At 41.3% G+C, this 19,463-nt stretch overlaps 1 protein-coding gene across 4 annotated transcripts; it reads left to right on the forward strand.

Moving 5' to 3' along the window:
* The first annotated feature begins 519 nt into the window (after window positions 1-519).
* Window positions 520-19,230, forward strand: zgc:64106 (retinol dehydrogenase 12). 4 transcript variants are annotated; one of them, XR_003692374.1, is made up of 7 exons: window positions 520-1,128; window positions 4,048-4,287; window positions 8,990-9,079; window positions 9,213-9,401; window positions 13,715-13,773; window positions 15,932-16,041; window positions 18,323-18,409. XR_003692374.1 is itself a non-coding variant. In XM_028575376.1 (6 exons), exons 1-6 carry the CDS (start codon window positions 972-974, stop codon window positions 15,968-15,970), a joined length of 777 nt encoding a protein of 258 aa, XP_028431177.1. In that variant the 5' UTR covers window positions 521-971; the 3' UTR covers window positions 15,971-16,069. The 4 variants fall into 4 exon arrangements, 2 of the variants coding, with proteins under 2 accessions (XP_028431177.1, XP_028431176.1); XR_003692373.1 differs by having other exon boundaries at window positions 522-1,128; window positions 13,712-13,773; XM_028575376.1 differs by lacking the exon at window positions 18,323-18,409 and having other exon boundaries at window positions 521-1,128; window positions 13,712-13,773; window positions 15,932-16,069.
* The last annotated feature ends 233 nt before the right edge of the window (window positions 19,231-19,463 follow it).

A 19,463-nucleotide genomic window follows, 5' to 3' on the forward strand; every position in this document is an offset into this window, starting at 1 on the left:
CTAGTGACGAGTCCATATCAACCAGTGTTGAATTTATTTCCCAGTGTCCTTTGCTGAATGGTCTCAATGTTTTATTGTTTCATTTCATGTGAATACTAGTTTACTAGAGGCGTAACTGTATTTGAAGTAATGCAGTAATGCAGGAAGTGTGCATTTAGTTTCCACGCTTATTGTGTTTCCACAACAATGTTGAGTAAATCTACTGAAATGGCCACCACACCATAACAGAGGAGTGTGATGTGTAAGATGAGAAAGCAGAGGTTAATGCCTGCATTTCACAGCTGAAAAAAATTAAAGGGTGTTTATACATTTCTGCCTACCGCTAACTAGCACATAGGCTAGGCCTGTAAATAGATTGCTGCGGGGGGTCGTACCTTTTTTTTTCCAAGTCATTTTGGAGTGTCATAGAAAAATTAGTAGGCTACTAGGCGAGGTGAGGGTCAAGTCTTAGACTAAAGATCCCCAAACTCCTCCGGTGGCCAATAAAATAAATAATGAGCAGTCCCTTAGGCACCAATTAAATAGTTTATTTCTTTTCAAATTTCGATCTGCATGAGGAAGATCTTGCTGACCGAAACATACCTAGGAAAAATGACTTATAGCCAAATAAATCCCTCGAGATACCACTACTATCTCATGTAGGCAATCTTGTTACACTATATGTGACGATATCTGCTGACAAAGAAGATCTGACCTGTGAGCTGTGTTTTTCTGCTCACATAGCCTAGTAAGCCATTGTGAACAATCATTAAAACCGGATGTTTTTCATGACGGGGTATCTAGATCAACAAAAGGACAGACCCAATAGGGATTGTGCCTCTCTTTGATAAATCCCCCGTTGGTTTACTGTTATGGTTTTTATTTTTGCCACACCTACTTTACGTAGAATTTAGACGCAGGCATATACTGGCCAGCTCCTCCTGAGTTTCTTTTTTATTTCTTGCTGACAGACGCTCAACTCAGGCTGTGCAATGGGTTGGCTGGATGTACTTTGGAACCCGGTCTGGGCCATTTCAACGGCGCTGCTGGCGCTCGTTGTGCGCATGCAGCGCCGAGGACGCTGGGATCCACATGCCTGCACCGTTCGGCTGAAAGGGAAGACCGCTATAGTGACAGGAGCCAATACAGGTTGGTTCATTCTAACATACAGAATTATCACATAGGCACAATTTGAATGTTAAAACAATATGGTAAGTGACGTAAGGATGGCTAATTGTTCTTGCTTGCGTGTGGCGATTTGATATGGCCGTTAATACGAGCAAGTGTATGACCCTGGGCCTGGTCTGTAGGCTAAAAGCTGTTTTTCCACTTCTAAAGTCCTGATACAAGTGTGTCCTTAAAGAACTGATACTTTGGAATTTACAGGAAATGGCAGGAAAGATAAGATTACTTTTCTGAGACCATGAATGTAACATATTAACTAGCCTATTAACACACTCTGTAGGCTAGTGCTTTTAAACAGAACTTACAGTAGCCCTAAATAACTCGATTTGTGTGTAGATTTTACTGTTATTTCTCAAAGTGGCTGTCGAGCTAGATTAAACATGGTATTCAAGAATTAACCCTCCTGTTGTCCTCGGGTCAAATTTGACCCATTTTGAAAAAGTTTCTATATCAGAAATTTGGGTTTTCTTTCAACGTGGATGGTTCCATACAACGCCCTTCACAAGTTTTATTCAATTTCATAGCATTTGAATTTTTGTTCACACACAAAAACGTGAAAATGTGCAGAAAAAGACGTTGGGAAAAAGTGTCAAAAACATCGGTGCATCGGTTAAATTTTCACACAAGGGTTAAGCTGCCTCAGAGCAAGATATCCTGGTCTGTTTTTTGATTAAACCTGTTATTCAGCGTGACAGAAGAGAATGGAAAAACCAGTTTTGCCAGTGGAGGAATGCACCAGGCTTAAAAATGTAATTGTTGTGAGTGACATCTTCTTGCTGCTATACGTATAGGCTACAGTAGGCTATCACGTGTCTGAATAACTACTTTAGTAGTAACTCTGACTCACCTGCAGAATGGCACAAAATTAATTTATAATTGCTTGCCTTGTCACTTTTACTAATACCTCATACTTTATTATTACCTTACCAATACTCAGCATTTTGTGCCCCCTCAAATAACAAGTTAGAGGTGTTCTCTCTCCCAAGCTTGTGCTTTCACTAAATCTGTGCTATTCATTTTTATTTAAACTAAATCCTTTTTATTATAAGTATACAGCATATTTGTGTACATATTTGTACTAAATTATATGATTATATGATATATATATGAGGTTTTATACTGTGTGGATTGTACCATTAGATTGCAGGCAGTGGTGGAAGAAGTATTCAGATCCTTTACGTAAACTACTAAAACCACACTGTAAAAATACTCTTACAAGTAAAACTCCTGCATTGAAATGCTTAAGTAAAAGTATGTAAATATCATCAGTAAAATGTAGTTTCTTAAAGTATTAAAAGTAAAGTAGGCTACTCAATGCAGAAAAATCCTCACATTTTAGAAACTATCACAATAGTTCTGTCAATCAACTGTTTATTCGGCTAATCATTTAAGCTGTACGTGTAGGCCTATGTGTTGTTGGGTAATTTCATTTCTAATAAAACGTATTTTTTTTTTAATCATTTGTTTTGTGTGCAAATATCTTAATTTATAAAGTAACTAGTAACTAAAGCTGTCAGATTAATGTAGTGGAGTAAAAAGCATTATATTTCCCTCTGAAATGTAGTGGAGGGGAGATCAAAATCTAGGATATGGACCGTGTATTATCAATCTGCTTAATTGTGGCCAAATTGTCACAGGGATAGTCAGTGGGGGTTGTGAATATACAGTATCTCACAAAAGTGAGTGCACCCCTCACATTCTAGTAAATATTTCATTATATCTTTTAATGGGACAACACTGAAGAAATTACACTTTGCTACAATGTAAAGTATTAAGTGTACAGCTTGTATAACAGTGTAAATGTGCTGTCCCCTCAAAATAACTCAACACACAACAAAAGTGAGTACACCCCTATGTTAAATTAAAATAGCCCCCCCACATCATCACATACCCTTCACCATACCTAGAGATTGGCATGGGGTACTTTCCATAAAATCATCTTTCAATGCATATCAAACCAGCTATTAGGTTAACTGAAATGGTAAAGGGTGTGTGATGATGTGGGGCTATTTTAATTCCAAAGGCCAAGGGAACTTTATCAGGATGCATAGTATCCTGGATCCATGAAATAACTGGCCTTTAAAAATAAAAATCTGCCTGCCTCTATGGGAATTTAACATCGTGGTGTACTAACTTTTGTTGCCAGTGGTTTAGACATTAATGGCTGTGTTGAGTTATTTTGAGGGGACAGCACATTTACACTGTTATACAAGCTGTACACTTAATACTTTACATTGTAGCAAAGTGTAATTTCTTCAGTGTTGTCCCATTAAAATATATAATGAAATATTTACTAAAATGTGAGGGGTGTACTCACTTTTGTGAGATACTGTAGATATTAAGTGTTCATGTTGTCCCAGTAGTATTTGTTTGTACTGAAGTAGTAGATCACATGACAAGGTAAAGATATGTTTGGGACAAATCATTTAGGACTGCTTTTCTTTTTTTTGTGATTAACAATTTTTATTGTTTTAACAACATACAAAACATACAATTCGCAACATGAACACCCTCCCCCCCCCTTCATCATCACCACCCACCCACCCAGACAAAAATCAAGAAAAGATGTTACATAATATTCAAGATCATACAACAAAAGCCATCTTGAACTGTAGTTTATAAGTGCTTTATCAGCAGGATAACACAAAGTCTGAGTTTCCTTTTTTTTTCTTCATAATTGTAGTAGTAACCAACTCTATCTCCTTTAACATCTGGACTTATGTTCTCCAAGAACCACAGACTTTTGCACCACAATTACGACATGTCTAAACATTGGTAGTTGTTAATGGAGCCTAGGTCACCTGTTGATTGCTATCTGCTATATGGACATGTTTTTGTAATCAATTATTGCAAAGAAATAGTTGCTCTCTTCCTCTCTTCTAGGAATTGGGAAGTCCATTGCCTTGGACTTTGCACGCCGTGGGGCCCGTGTTATCCTGGCCTGTCGAAGTGAGGCCCGGGGGACAGCAACACTTAAAGAAATCAGGGAGAAAACAGGAAACCGTGACATCCACTTGCGTCTGGTGGATCTGTCTTCTCTGGACTCTGTCAGGGAATTTACTAAGAGGATTCTTGAAGAGGAGAAAGCTCTCCACATCCTTGTCAACAATGCTGGAATATCAGGTGATACATGCATACACAGCATACATGGAATTATTAGTTTTGGAGCTTCAATGGGCAGTTTTGTATTTCGTGGACCACAATTATCAAAGAGAGTTAACTGAATTGTCAAAACCCAGAAACTACACAGTCTGTAGGGACTTGGGTTGGGAACCGGAGGGTCGCTGGTTCAAGTCCCAGTACGGACCAAAGTACAGAGTGTGGATTGGTAGCTGGAGAGATGCCAGTTCACCTCCTGGGCACTGCCAGGTGCTCTTGAGCAAGGCACATACCCCCCCAACCGCTCAGGGCGCTGGTCCAGCACTGGCAGCCCACTCACTCTGACATCTCTCCATTTGTGCATGAATAGGTCCTGAGCATGTCTGTGTGTATTTCAGGCCTGTGTGTAGTGATTTCTAACAAACAGAGTGTAAATTGTAATTTACTGTATTGTAATAAACTGTATAAACAGTATAACAAGTCAATACCACAAGGCACAAACACATGTTCATTCATGCTAGTTTGGCTTCACATGAGCTGAATCCTTACATGCAAGTATAATGATAGAATGAAAAACATTCCAACAAAAAGAACAACCAGTCCCCATGTGGCACACATCTGGAAGAAAAGAACAGTCTGTGACCAAAAGAGTTAGGCATACTAACACCCGTTGCTGTTTTTTTGGACCAGTAATTCAACCCATACAGCTCAAAATGGCTAGCCTGTTATGCATCATCAAACTTAAGCCCAGCAAAGTTAGTTTCTCAGGCTTGACAGCAGAAGACATTATACAACTGTTCAGCATGGAGAGTATTCTATCTTTGGTTGTTGCAGCAGTACAACAAAAAATAACAGAAATAAATACACAAGTATAAAAAGTAACACAAATAAATAAGAATAGAGAATTAAAAAATACATTAGTTTGAAAAATAGAAACTATACAAGAGTATTTGGAGACAAATTATATGTGAAAGTGAATGCTGCTGATAAAGTTACATTAGTATGATTAACAGCAGCTAAGTCGACGGATGTAAACAGTGCACACCAGACTAATATATAATATGTTTAAGTTATGGTAATTGTACTCAGTGTTTGTCTGTAGTAATAGAATAGAATATAGCGCAAGACTCAGTGTTATATATCAACATATAACATGACACATTAAGAGAGACAGGCTGAACTAGGCTTTAGGCGCATGCAATATCTTAAAGGTTTACCTTAAAGGAATACGCCACCGTTTGTTGAAATAGGGTTATTCACCGTCTCCTCTATATTTATATAGGTGGGCAAACGCATTTTTGTCCCGCCAAGCCCCGAGGAGCTCAGTCAGGACAGCGGCATTTGGTGGTCCAGTAGCCCAGAAGGGTGCCGCGGGCTGCTGACATCTCTGTGCCTGAGTAGCAGTGCTTCGGCTGTAGCCTACTTCCACCCAATATAATCCCAAGTCAATATCTGCCTAGGAAATTGTCTAGTCTTAATCTTAATCTATTTGTACTCGTTGTGAATAAGCAGGCCACAAGAAGTAAGGCCACAAGAAGTAATTAGATTTTGTTTTTGTTGTTGTTGGGTCACTTTTACTCACGACATGCTAACGGCAACAAAGGATTCCATTCATTACGCTAAGCTAAGCTAGCAGCGGGGCCGCCGGACTAAGACAATGCATGCATTGAGACAAAAATGCGTTTGCCCACCTATATAAATATAGAGGAGATGGTAAATAACCCTATTTCAACAAACAGTGGCCCAACTCAACACATTGAGCCAATGACTGGAGAACCTAGTACATGTTTTTGATGGTGGGGGAAACCAGAGTACCTGGAGGAGACACACGCAAACATGGGGAGAACATGCAAACTCCACACAGAAAGGCCCCGTAACGACCTGGATTCAAACCCAGAACCTTCTTGCTGTGAGGCCACAGTGCTAACCATTGGGCCACCATGCTGTTCGTGCTTCCTTCACTGTCCGCATGCACCTAGGTGATCGCGGCGCAGAACAACATCGATCTGCTGTCTCCGCCATGACCGCTAAGCCTTGGGCTGTCCCCCGGAGTTATATCGATATCTGGCTGCACATTTCACAGCGGAACATCTGCCTGCACAGGTCACAACTCCCAGCCAATAGCAGACATGTGCTCTTGGATGGTCCCATTGCCCCTGGTGGGTTGTCTGGACAGCCACGAACTAAGGGTAGTGGAGGGGATGCGGAAACACACCTCCTGGAGAGCAGCGCCTCGGACCACAATAGCGGCACCAAGATGTCAGCTTGAGGAGACAGTGCTCCGCAGGCTGCGGCTGTGCCTCCCCAAAGCCCGGCTCCAGCTCCACTGTACCGCCCTCCTCCCCCGCGGCGGTATCCCCGCCAAACATCAAACCGACGCGGCCATAAGGCCCTAAAAAAGCGTCTCACCAAGTCAGCCCAGTGCGCGCGTTATCTCAGTATGTTTTACGCATGGCAGACATCAGGCGGAGCCGCTGTTGGTTCACTATATAATACTCACGTCACGCGGCTCTTTCAAAACAGAGGCTGTCTCAGGGGCTGTGTGAGGTTACCACTCACGCTTTTAATGTAAAGGGAATGGCATCCGGGTACACTCCATGAGAGCGTTATCAGCACCCACAGCCCTCCTCCGAGGTATGACAGTGGCTGACATCTGCGCAACAGCTTTTGGGCATCTCCGTGCCTTTTTTTATCCGCTTTCATTGCGCAATGTGTCCCCATGATTCACTCTGTCCTATCCGCACTTAACGGCATGTGATGCGCTATTAGATCTGGTATGCCATGTCTCCATCCTCCTGCACCAGAATGCCCGTGAGGAATGTGCTTTGCATTAATTAATGATGATTTTAATCTTATGGAGCACATTCAGAATCCATGCGGCAGGGCCTCACAACGTTAAGGAGGCCAGTCATGGAGATAGCCTCCAACTAACTAACTAAACGGCTGGATGCTTTTATTGTGAAAACCCTGGAACGGATGCTATGTTCCGTTCGAGCTAGCAAAGCCTCGATAGAGAAGCCTCGATAGCAGTACAGATAACAATATTTAACACCACTTACTTCTTATTTTACTTAACCACAAAGTACTTAACAATCCTAACAACAAGTAGTAAAAGTATAAACATGTTTGAACACGATGTTACATATTTTGACCTGACGTACTGAGTTGGGTGAGCTGAAGGCGATAAACTAGCGTGTATGAACGTGGATATAATTAGCACAATGGTCACGTAGCAACCCCTTAAACTCCTAACTCTGATCCACATTAAATAGCAGAAATAACAGCTGGTTTAACAAAGAAATACAATATTATGCACACTCTGAAGAAAGGTGCTGCTCACAACCACAATCCAACTGACCGACTAACTCTATCATACTGCTTATTAACTGTGTGACATCAGCTATAATATACAAACCAGCACGCGCTTTGGCTACCCTGTTACAAGCACTGAATAAACGGGAGTAAACGTGAAAAATAGAAACACCATATGGTCAACTGTACTAAATAACTGCAACACTAACATAACTTTTGGGGCCTTTTCTACAGCTGATATTGGGAGAAGATCTCTGGTCTCGCAGCTGTAATACAGTAACTGCGGCTGTAAGAGAGGCCCATGCAGGGCACAAGGGCGCGAATGAAATCTTCACGACTGCGCATGCGCGAGGGATACACCCAATAGCAACAGCTCTTAGAGGGCTATGCCTATACAATACAATGCATAACTATCGGTATAGAATAACATCATATATAGTAGCTGTAGGATTTTATTCTAAAATGTGACCGATGACCGGTCTGGTCCTAAAAAGACTTAATCTGACTCCAATTCTATGGTCACTACACTCTGAATAGTGTTCGTTTACTGGTAGATCAGAGAAATAGACTCAGGATTCAAAATAAGACTCAAAATTTGTCCAGTTAAAGTTAATAACAAGCTTTAGTGAATGATATTGCAAAATACAAAAGTGTATGCATACGGATCAGATTACTTCAAGACAAAACAGCCTATCTGTAAAACATAGCAAACAGACAGATTCCCCCAGCATCTGATGCCACTTTTTATCCATTTTCTCTGCCTCATTCGTGGTGCTGTTATCAGTTGTATATAGTCCAGATCTTCTGGCTCCGGCTGGCTCCTTAACGATATGTAACACACTGCATGAAAACATGACCTTGACTTCTCCCAATCTCAGCTCAAAAGAGACAAATGGCTATTGATGGATTTGAACATTTGTGTGTTTTTAATCTGCAAATTTAAGGAGTTTCCCGAGAGCCAGGTCATTTTCATACTTTTCATAAATCACGCACTTGCAAAACACTGACAATTGTTGTTTCACCCAGTTCATCTGGGAAAGGAATCTTCCTTTTGGTTCAAGTTTTAATTATATTTTTCGAGCAACTGCTGCATCTTCAATTTTAATAATGTCTTATCCTTTCCCAAGATCAGATGGCTTCTTCATGGCCCAGAAGAACAGGGAGAGAGAATGTCAGGTCATGAAATCTGAGGCCTTACACTATACTCTTAACAAAATAATCCTACATAGCACAACAATATAACAGTATACTGTATATGAGACGTATAGTTGTAATGTTTATAATGCATTATGCCATTGTGAAGTACTTCAAAGTATAGAAGTACAAATGTGTTTGTTTGTGCATATTTATGTGGACATTTGTATCTAATATAATTTGTAAAATCCAATTGCACTTTATTTAATTTTACCATCAGGTTTACCCAGGCAGATAACCAAAGATGGCTTTGACGTTTCTTTTGCTACCAACCACCTGGGACCATTTCTTCTCACCAACCTGTTGCTCGGTAAGACTCTGAAGTCTCTCTTTAATACAGCAGGTATATTGTGGATATGAAATCCCGATTACCTGTAATATACTTATTTGTCTTTCATTTTCTTTCTCTGCTCCTCGCTCTGCTTGTCTCGGATTCACTCCAGACCTGATGAAACGTTCAGCTCCGGCGCGTATTGTCAACCTCTCCTCTGTCAACCATGTGAAGGGTGAAGTGGACTTCTCTCATTTTCATGGCGAGAACCTGACTTACCACAGGGATAATGTCTACAACCACACAAAGCTGCACAATATCATCTGTACCAACGAGCTAGCACGCAGGCTAGAAGGGACAGGTAGGCTAAAATCAAGATTTTTATGATTATCATCCATTAGTATAGTAAATGCATTAGGGTTGCACGATTCAGAAAACTGCAGAAAGTAACGTCAAGTCAATTTTATTTATATAGCCCAATATAACAAATCGCAAATTTGCCTCAAGAGGCTTTTCAATCTGTACTACACTCTGTCCTTTACGACCCTCGCTTTCGGCTGAGAAAAAGCTCCCCAAAAACAGCTTTTAATTAATGGGTAAAAAAAATGGAAGGAATCTCAGAAAGAGAAACTGAGGAGGGATCCCTCTTCCAGGACGTATAGATGTGCAACAGATGTGTGTACACAACAACCAACATAATCAAATCACAGTATAAACAATCCAAGTCAAGTCAAGTCAAGTCAAAGTTTATTTATACAGCACTATTTATACAGAGCAATAGAATATCACACGACAGAAGATCCAAAAGATAAAACTATACATAGAATGTAAACATATGAAGAAAATGGATCCAGGATAATGTCAAGCAGCTTCCATGTGTCGCCAAACAGATTAGTATTAGTATAACAGAAGTATTCACAGTGCTTCAATTTTTCAACATTTTGTTATGTTATAGCCTTATTCCAAAGTGGATTAAATTAATTTTTTTCCTCAAAATTCTACACATAGTACCCCATAATGACAACTTAAAAAAAGTTTGTTTGAGATTTTTGCAAATTTATTAAAAAAAAAAAAAAAAAAAAAACGAAGAAATCACTTGTACATAAGTATTCACAGCCAATTCAGTTGATTGGACATGATTTGGAAAGGCCCACACCTGTCTATATAAGGGCCCACAGTTAACAGTGCATGTCAGACCACAAAACAAGCATGAAGTCGAAGGAATTGTCTGTAGACCTCCGAGACAGGATTGTCTCGATGCACAGATCTGGGGAAGGCTACAGAAACAATTCTGCTGCTTTAAAGGTCCCAATGAGCACAGTGGCCTCCGTCATCCGTAAATGGAAGAAGTTTGGAACCACCAGGACTCCTAGAGCTGGCCGTCCCTCTAAACTGAGTAATCGGAGGAGAAGGGCTTTAGTTAGGGAGGTGACCAATAACCCGATGGTCACTCTGACAGAGCTCCAGGGTTCCTCCAGGGTTCCTCTGTGGAGAGAGGAGAACCTTCCAGAAGGACGACCATTGCTGCAGCACTCCACCAATCAGGCCTGTATGGTAGAGTGGCTAGACAGAAGCCACTCCTTAGTAAAAGGCACATGGCTGCCCGCCTGGAGTTTGCCAAAAGGCACCTGACTCTCAGACCATGAAAAACAAAATTCTCTGGTCTGATGAGAGAAAGATTGAACTTTTTTTGGTGTAAATGCCAAGCGTTATGTTTGGAGGACACCAGGTACCGCTTATCACCTGGCCAATACCATCCCTACAGTGAAGCATGGTGGTGGCAGCATCATGCTGTGGGGATGTTTTTCAGCAGCAGGAACTGGGAGACTAGTCAGGATTGAGGAAAAGATGAATGCAGCAATGTACAGACATCCTGGAAGAAAACCTGCTCCAGAGCGCTCTTGACCTCAGACTGGGGCAGCGTTTCATCTTTCAACAGGACAACGACCCTAAGCACACAGCCAAGATATTGAAGGAGTTCTAGGCTAGGCTTCAGGACAACTCTGTAAATGTCCTAGAGTGGCCCAGTCAGAGCCCAGACTTGAATCCCATTGAACATCTCTGGAGGGATCTGAAAATGGCTGTGCACTGACGCTCCCCATCCAACCTGATGTTGTCATGATGGGGTATTGTGTGTAGAATTTTGACGAAAAAAGTAATTTAATCCATTTTGGAATAAGGCTGTAACATAATGAAATGTGTACTTTTCGTATGCACTGTAGGACCTGGGCCTCACAACCTCCTCACCACCATGGAAACCTGGAAAGTGGACAGGCATGGATAGGTAGCCAATAAAGGGAAGCTAAAAATGATGTCAAGTTTTCTAGTTTCAGTTAGGATTCTTGCTGTAGTGTTCTTAACCATTTGAAGACTTTTAGTACCAGTGGTGGAATGTAACTAAGTACATTTACTCAAGTACTGTACTTAAGTACAAATTTGAGGTACTTGCATCTTTTCTTTTCATACCACTTTCTTCTTCTACTCCACTACATTTCAGACAGAAATATTTTACTTTTTACTCCACTACATTAATCGGACAGCTTTAGTTACTTACAAATGAATATTTTTTGCACACAAAACACATTTAGCTTAAAGGGGTGATAGAATGATTATATAGTGTATTTCACACTGTTCCTTAAGGTCTCCTAATAGGGTATTTAACATTGGTTGGGCTGAAAATGGCCCTGGTGCTATTCTTTTTGGCCCTTATGCATCCTTGTGTAATGGCTCTATTTGGAACGACAGATTTTCTTCCAAATATGGTATGCTCATGAATATTTAGATGAGCTGCACGCTGACTGGTTGAGGAACCACATACACAATACATTGGAGACGATACAGCAGGTCTCATATTTCAGACACACACACACACACACACACACACTGCTGCCCTGCGCACAGCTCACAAACACAGACATACACACACACTAACACACACACCCACCGCTGCACAGCGCACACACACACACACACACACACACACACACACAGACACACTGTCTGTTACATGCCCAGGCGCGAGCCGCGCTAAAACAGCTGAGACAAAATAAAAGTTTCGACACTTTCATTATAACTGGTGTTGTTCTAACGTTACTCTTGTGACATAAAAAAAACTCCACCAAAGAATCACAACTCACCAACTCAACTCGTAGCTAGTAAGTGCGGGGAGAGGAGCGTGAACCCCTGCAAGCCTGTCCTCTGCAAGTGCCTCTGCAGTGCTGCGTCAGATCCACAACTCCCTCTCGTCCGATATACTCGTTCTAAACCCTTTTCTCTGGGCCAGTAGGCTACACTGCATTTACGACCGTAGTTCTTTTTCAATATCCTTGCAAAACCTCCAAACTTTCTTCTTTTCTAAAGTACACTGCACAGCTTGTGTGTGAGATCCTGACAGAGCTCCAGCTCAGTGGGTCTGTGAGGGGGGAGAGGCCGACAGGAAAGGCAGCAAACCCGGCCAGCAGCCGCCACCTGTCCCGGCAGATTGGCAGATTGTGGAGCTCGTAAAGTCCGACACCGTCTTACCAAGTTTGCAATTAGCCATCAATTTTCATAAAACGGCCCATATTTGAGCTTTACATAGTTGATTTCTCGCATAAAAAAGTCTCAGAAGTGAATTTTGTAATGGAATAGCAGAGATCTGCACGACCTACATTTAGAAGACTAACTGACCTCAGATCAGTTAGTGGCCTATGTAAATTTTGGGGCGTTACAAAGATAGAAGGTAGAGCCAAATGAGGAGGAATTGGGATGTTGACGTCAACTTTCAGCTTTGTTGAGATTCGCCCATTTTCAGCAACAGTTTAAAATTGTGAGATTTGCAGAGGAAAGAGGGGTTGTTAAGAATATCTAAAATACGTGTTCGTTCTGATTTCTGGAGGAAGGAGGAGAAGGAGAGGTCGAATTGAAAGTTAACTAAAAGGTTTAATAAAACAACATGAAAACGACAGTCAAAACACTATTAAACATAAAACAGGAAAACACTGCAGCTGACAGCGGACTGAATCCATGCTTCTCCTTTTGGAGTCACATAAAAACAGTCCTGAATCATTCTCCGGATTACACATTTATTCCCTTCCCTCAGGATAAGGACACACCTCTGAATTTAGGTGTGTTGATTCCACAGTAATATGCATTTCCTTTGTTCTAATCACGTCTAGCTCAACAGTTACCTTTCCTGTGGGGACAATGAGTCTCCTACAGTATGCTAAATAACAGCCATGACCTAATCAATTCTTTAGACAGACGGTGTGAGCCAGACCAATGCTAATCAGTGTAGTTATTTGATTAGATCTAGCAAGTACATTGTTTTCAAAACATAAGCCGGGTTTTAACTTTTTAACTTCAACAGTGTCAATGGGATTTTGAGATTCTATGTATGTCCTATTTACCCATGAAGTATATTATCATCCTATTGTATCTGACCATTCTATATAACTTGTATTTAAGCTTTATCTGAACATTTATGACTGGTATCTAAGATTCGACAGGAGAACTTAGATGAACTTTACTCTACTTTCAGAGGACACTTCTCTGAAAACAGCTAACATGGGTTATCAATGGGGCCCCAAGATAGAGATGTTTTTGTTGAATAGAAGGCCAGTTGGCTTGTAGCCATTGGTCAATTATTGATCCTACCCTAAATTATGAAGTTGATATATGATGTGTTAACAGCAGAACCTCAGAGGACCATTCAGAGAATCAGGGTGAGGTCCTCTCCTGGCTCTTCAGAGCTTGTAAGTTGATGCTGAAATTGTTTCCAGTTTCTAAAATGAAAGAATTTTTATGCATTGAGTACTTTTAATACTTTAAGTAAATTTTCCTGATCATACTTACATAATTTTACTTAAGTAATTTTTTTAATGCAGGACTCATACTTACTACCCACAGTGTGGTGTTATAACTTTTACTTAAGTAAAGGATCTGAATACTTGTTCCACCACTGTTTAGTACTAGCATTTAACTGACAACAAAACGTTACAATAATCCAGCATACAAAGGCGTGAATTAGTTCACATGCTGTACGGTCCTACACAGAAAGTGTATGACAATGCAAATGTAAGGCAATGGCAATTTGTTTCTGTCAAACATTGTAGCTTTTAGAAAAGCGCCTGAAACTGACCGGCAATTTCTACTGACTGCGGAACGTCTGCGTCCCTACTCTGTCCCAGTTCCGTCAGTCCGCAGCCCTCCGCAGCAGATACGCAGAGCTTCTATTTTTGACAGACGACGGAGAGCTCCGCAGCAATTCAGCACTGTCAGTACCCGATCCGTTCCACCTGCACAATCCGTTCTGCGCATGCGCAAGATGTTCACGCATGTGCAGATGATAATACCGTTTTACGACCTGCCCGATCGCAAAATTACGAATCCCACTTTGGCCACGCCAAGACCCGCCCTACGAAGCAGCTTGATTGGTTGGGGTTAGGCATTTCACCTTGAGTGGTTAAGGTTAGGGTGAGGGGATTGGTCAGATAAGCATGGACGCCTGGCCAATAGTAGTGTGTGAATGCTATTGAAGGGAGGGTCTTGGCGTGGCCATAGTGGGATTCGTAATATCGCTGCCCGATCTGTTCCACGCTAGCCTCCACCCAAGCTAACAGCTAATTCGGCTAACCGCTAACCGACAAATAACGCATGCGCAGAACGGATCGTGCAGGCAGAACGGACAGTTAGATTCAGTCTAAAATAACGTTAAGTCAAACATAATGGGAAAAGCAGGCTACAGCAAAATTAAGACTTTACAGTAACAATAAAGACAAGTATTGAGTGATTGTATTTTAAATGAGCACAAGTAAAGTAGAACTGACGTAACAGCTGTTGTATATGTTAACGTTTGTTTTGAAGTTTTATTTTGAGGGTCTTTTAAAAGTTTGCATGCTGTCTCAGCTACCGGTTAGCCGAATTAGCTGTTAGCTAAACTAACGTTAGCTTAACTGTGGAGGCTGACGGACGGCAGACCGCTACAATCAGCTAGCAGTTAGCCAAATGAACTGTTAGCTAAAAACTTACGAAAAAAAGTACCTGGTACCTGCTAACAGGTACTTTTTTTAGTACCTGCTCAGTCGAGGTTCCAAGCGAGCAGAGGCGAGCCGAGAAGGTGACGTGAAACCCTGCAGACTGCTGATTGGTCAGAAAGAAGCGTCGCTGATCACTGCATTGCTAGCGAGAGACGGCATTTTTAAATAGTTTAGCCAGCGGTGTTTTTTTGCTGCCGGAGGCTCAACGCAGAGCTTTCTCCGTAGCATACAAGTGGCCTGATGGTTATACTGGTGTGTGCATGTGTGATGTGTGTGTGTCGAGTCGCCGTATGTGTGTGTGTGGGGAGCTAGTGAGCGAGGGAGAAGTGAGAGAGTGACGGCGATTATCTCCGCAGCGAATAGCGACTCTAGAGTTATATATATGTGAGAGAAACAAAGCGAGTAGCGACTCTAGAGTCATATATATGTGACCACGGTGGGAAATCTGGAGCAGTAAACGTTAACTATCTCTTTGATATCATGTTGTTTACGGAGACGGAGAACCAGGAAATGCGTCGGGGATATGTCAATGAGAAAAGCAAGCTACTAAGCCACGCCCACGGCAGTCGCTATGACGACCAGCCACGCTGAGGCGATACTAAAATCTGCAATGAAAAACGGACGCCAGAGCCTGTCTATGGAGAGCCTGTTCACTCCCTATCTCACTCCCTATTAGCCCCATTGTACCAACCCGGAATTTTCCCGAGAGTGGAAGTTCTCCCCTTATTAGACATTCTCTGCGGACGCACAGCGAGTCGAGGCGAGTAGAGTCGAGTAGAGTCGAGGCGAGTCGAGCAGGTACCATGTAATGGAAAAACGCCATATCTGTACTGTGAATGTATCTTTGTGTGCCTCTGTGTTTATGTTCCTGTAGGTGTCACTGCAAACTCTGTCCACCCTGGTGTTGTTATGACAGAAGTAATGAGACACTACCCATTCATGTTTCGTTTTCTTTTCAACTGTATTGGAATATTCTTTTTCAAGGTGAGTACATTGTTGCATTTTATCGCAGAGTCACTGTCCACATAATTTTTCCACTGTCATGTCTTGCTCCCGTCCAGGTTGAATTTGATTGGTTATTGTTCATGAACCTCCTCCTGTTATACAAATGCTCTCTCACCCAGTGTTAGTTTACAGAGTAAAGTTAGAGGCTGGTTTGGCAGAAGCAATATTGTGAATTTTTCACCCGTCACACGGATAGTCTGTGTGCTGAGCTTGCTCAGTGAAAAAGGCATATGGTTCAGGTAGGCCTACAACAAGACTCAAGTCTGCTATTCCCTTAACTTGGGACGCAATTTAGTATTAAATAAATACACTTCATTAAAGGCATGTGACCTTCCTGTTTACCTTCCTGTTGTGTTCCAGTTAAAACAGACCTACTTGCAAGTAATGAATTTGGGATTCCTTAGCTTGAAATTATACACAGTCACAGATATAGGGTACATGGAAAAAAATGCTAATGAGCAACTGCAGCTGAAACATCATGTCTAGATTCCTGCAGTAATGTTTTAATAATTAGCCTTGGCAGCCAGAACACACAATGCTCAAACCAGGTGACTAATTCCAGGAAAGGTATGACCAGTCATTTGTCACAGCCTATTAATAGAAGACCTCTGATAATACAAACTAAATTAAGAACAGTGCAAGCAATCATTAATCTAAGGATTCTTCTTCAGAACAGGCTTTGTCCCAGACTTCCAGTTAACCAACTGTAGCAAACACTGTCAGTACTAGGAATGCTTGTTTTATTGGTTTTGACTCTGTACTCCAGCACATTGAATTTAGAATTAAACAATCACCATGAAGTGCTGGCTTTCAGCTGTAATTCAGTGTGTTTTTATCCGCATACGATGAACAGTGTAGGAACTCCATAGGCCTACCTTTTTAATTCATATTTTAATTTGAATCACTTTAAGGAGACACATATTTTGACAAGCTAAAGGATGAAGCAAATATTCTATTTTGTTGTTGAGTTTATGAGTTTGGCAAAGTTATCTCTGGTAAACTTCCCCAAATCCGCTAAATAGCAGGACGTCGCTTACGTTACCCTAAACTCTGATAACGATTAGTAGCATCCAGGGTTGATGTTACACTAGCTCCCATGCTATGGATGCATCAATCCTGAAAGATTGTTGATAACTTGTAACCCCACATAATAATGTAGCTAGCTAATGATATGCTTACTCTTGGCGTTGGATACTAAGTTACTCTAGGTAGCTAATTGGCATGGTAAGCTGACAATAGCTGCCTACGTTAGAGCAGACAAACATGTTTGAACCATTCCTTACACTTTTGCACTTATTTTGTAAAGTTGATAGAGAGAGACAGGACCCTCCAAACCTTTTGTACCTCATGCACACCGCGTTAGCATGTTTGCTACAGTGTCTCACTGTTTAGAAATGACTTGAACTATATACTTGGGAGCCATTTTTACTAGCAGCCAATCAGTGGCTTGAGTGTGAGGGCCACAGATTGGGGTAGGAGGTCGGAACGTACTGCGAGATGCATTCACCAAAGTACAGTAGTTGCTGAGATCTGGGAACAAATTAACATCACTACAAAGTCAGACTGCGCAAAAGAAACTCACTGAGACCTGAGATCATGCAGGCTTAAATGAGTCAACAGTTTAGCCATATTAGCTAAGTGCTTTCACTAAGAGGTGAAACTGAAAGAGTGAAGAAATATTGCTTATAATCCCTCATTGCACAGAAAAAATGTGAACTGTGAAAACTGTGTGTGCACACTACGGTAAGCACGGTAAGGTCAAAGTTGAACTAAGATCTGTTAACAGTGATGACTGTTTATAAGACAACATTTTAGCGTTACAATTTAACAGTTCAACTTTGCTTTCTCTTCCAAATGAGTTTGGTTAACTGGGTTTGTTTGAAAAAGTGTCTGGTTGAAAGATAGGCCTACTTGTGTTCCCTGGCATGCACTGATAATAGCATCATGCAGTCTGTCACATGTAACCATGGCTGCCCACATACACACAGCTTTCACATCTGGGATCTGTTGCCAGTGTTTGTGTCTGTTTTTAACCATTCTCAGAGTTCACTCTTGACCTAGCCCTTATCCTTCTGATGTTCATATGTGATGTGTATCAGTGGCAGCAAACTATGCTAACCATCTGGTTATACTAAACACACATCAAAGCAGAGATTGCACAAACTTCCCGGTTGTATATTTGCACTTGCAGAGCTATCTGTGTCATTTCCATTGACCGTACCCTCACATTTCCTCCTCACCATTCTTGTCTTCCTCTCAGTCTCCAGATGAGGGTGCATTTAGCCCAACCTTCTGTGCAGTATCAGAGGAAATGGAGGGGATAACTGGGAAGTATTGCGACAGCGACTGCTCCCTGGTTCTCCCCGCCCCTTTAGCTCGAGACGCTGCCCTCGCGGTCAAGGACTTTGAGATCTGCGAGAGGCTGACATCAAAGCTCTGAAACAGAGCTATCAGGCAAACGGGCTTGATAACAGAAAAGTGGTCAAATTCCACCCTCTTACCGCAATTCTTGAGTGAACAATTCTGACATAATGTGTCTTTAAAAATCATCAGGTGAAGTTACTGAATTCATTTTTTATAATTAATTTGAAGGGATATGAACTGACATGTTTGACATGAGAAGCACAAATGAATCATGTTATATATTTGTAAATGGCAAAGCTTTGTCACTTGCACATGTGTGAATAACAGGCCAAATATGTTTAATCACTTACTTTTCATATCAGCTATCCTATAGTCTGAGTAATTCTCATTCATGAAAATAAATATGTAAACTATACATGTATATTAATGTTTTCACGAAAGTCGGGTATGTGAATGATTGAAATGAAAGTTTCCTGAGACATGCTGACACCATGTGGCCAAATATATCACAATGACAACAGAATATGTGGCTCAATCACTTCTCTTTATTTACTGATTAATTAAAACACAATAAAACATTTGGCATTCGGTGCTTTTTGAAGAATTTGTACAGCATTCATCACATGGTGTCCTCGGCTTCGCTACTTGGCTGCAGAGACACAGATAGTGAGAGAACAGTATGGTCAAAGAGGTTTTTAATCGTAGTACTTGTACAAATAAGTGTGTGTCTACTAATCATCTTTGGATAATAAAAGAAGATACAAGACCATGTTGTAACTCTGCAAATAAACTTCTTATTTTTTTTAAGCAAATGTGTCACTACATCTACCACCACTCAAACACCTGTACCTTTCTGATGTTCCTCCACTATCTCATGGATGATCTCTTTGAGCACCTGAGCCACATCATCTAGCTGTTTGGGTGAAAGTCGGACGCCAATCTCCACTGTTTCATCCTGGATGCACAGAAGAATTGTTAATTCTTTTGGGGAAAACAGCAATGATGTTGGGGGTGAAGGTTGTGTGTGTGTGTGTGTG

Source organism: Perca flavescens, chromosome 4, assembly GCF_004354835.1.
Source record: "Perca flavescens isolate YP-PL-M2 chromosome 4, PFLA_1.0, whole genome shotgun sequence".
Lineage (NCBI taxonomy): Eukaryota > Metazoa > Chordata > Actinopteri > Perciformes > Percidae > Perca > Perca flavescens.

Bases quoted from the DNA above. Each gene is read 5' to 3' on its own strand.
- zgc:64106 (XM_028575375.1), top strand. From the start codon at position 972: ATGGGTTGGCTGGATGTACTTTGGAACCCGGTCTGGGCCATTTCAACG. The intron at 9,080-9,212 runs GTAAGACTCTGA...GATTCACTCCAG, and splicing joins TCTCACCAACCTGTTGCTCG to ACCTGATGAAACGTTCAGCT. The intron at 16,042-18,322 runs GTGAGTACATTG...TCTTCCTCTCAG, and splicing joins TTGGAATATTCTTTTTCAAG to TCTCCAGATGAGGGTGCATT.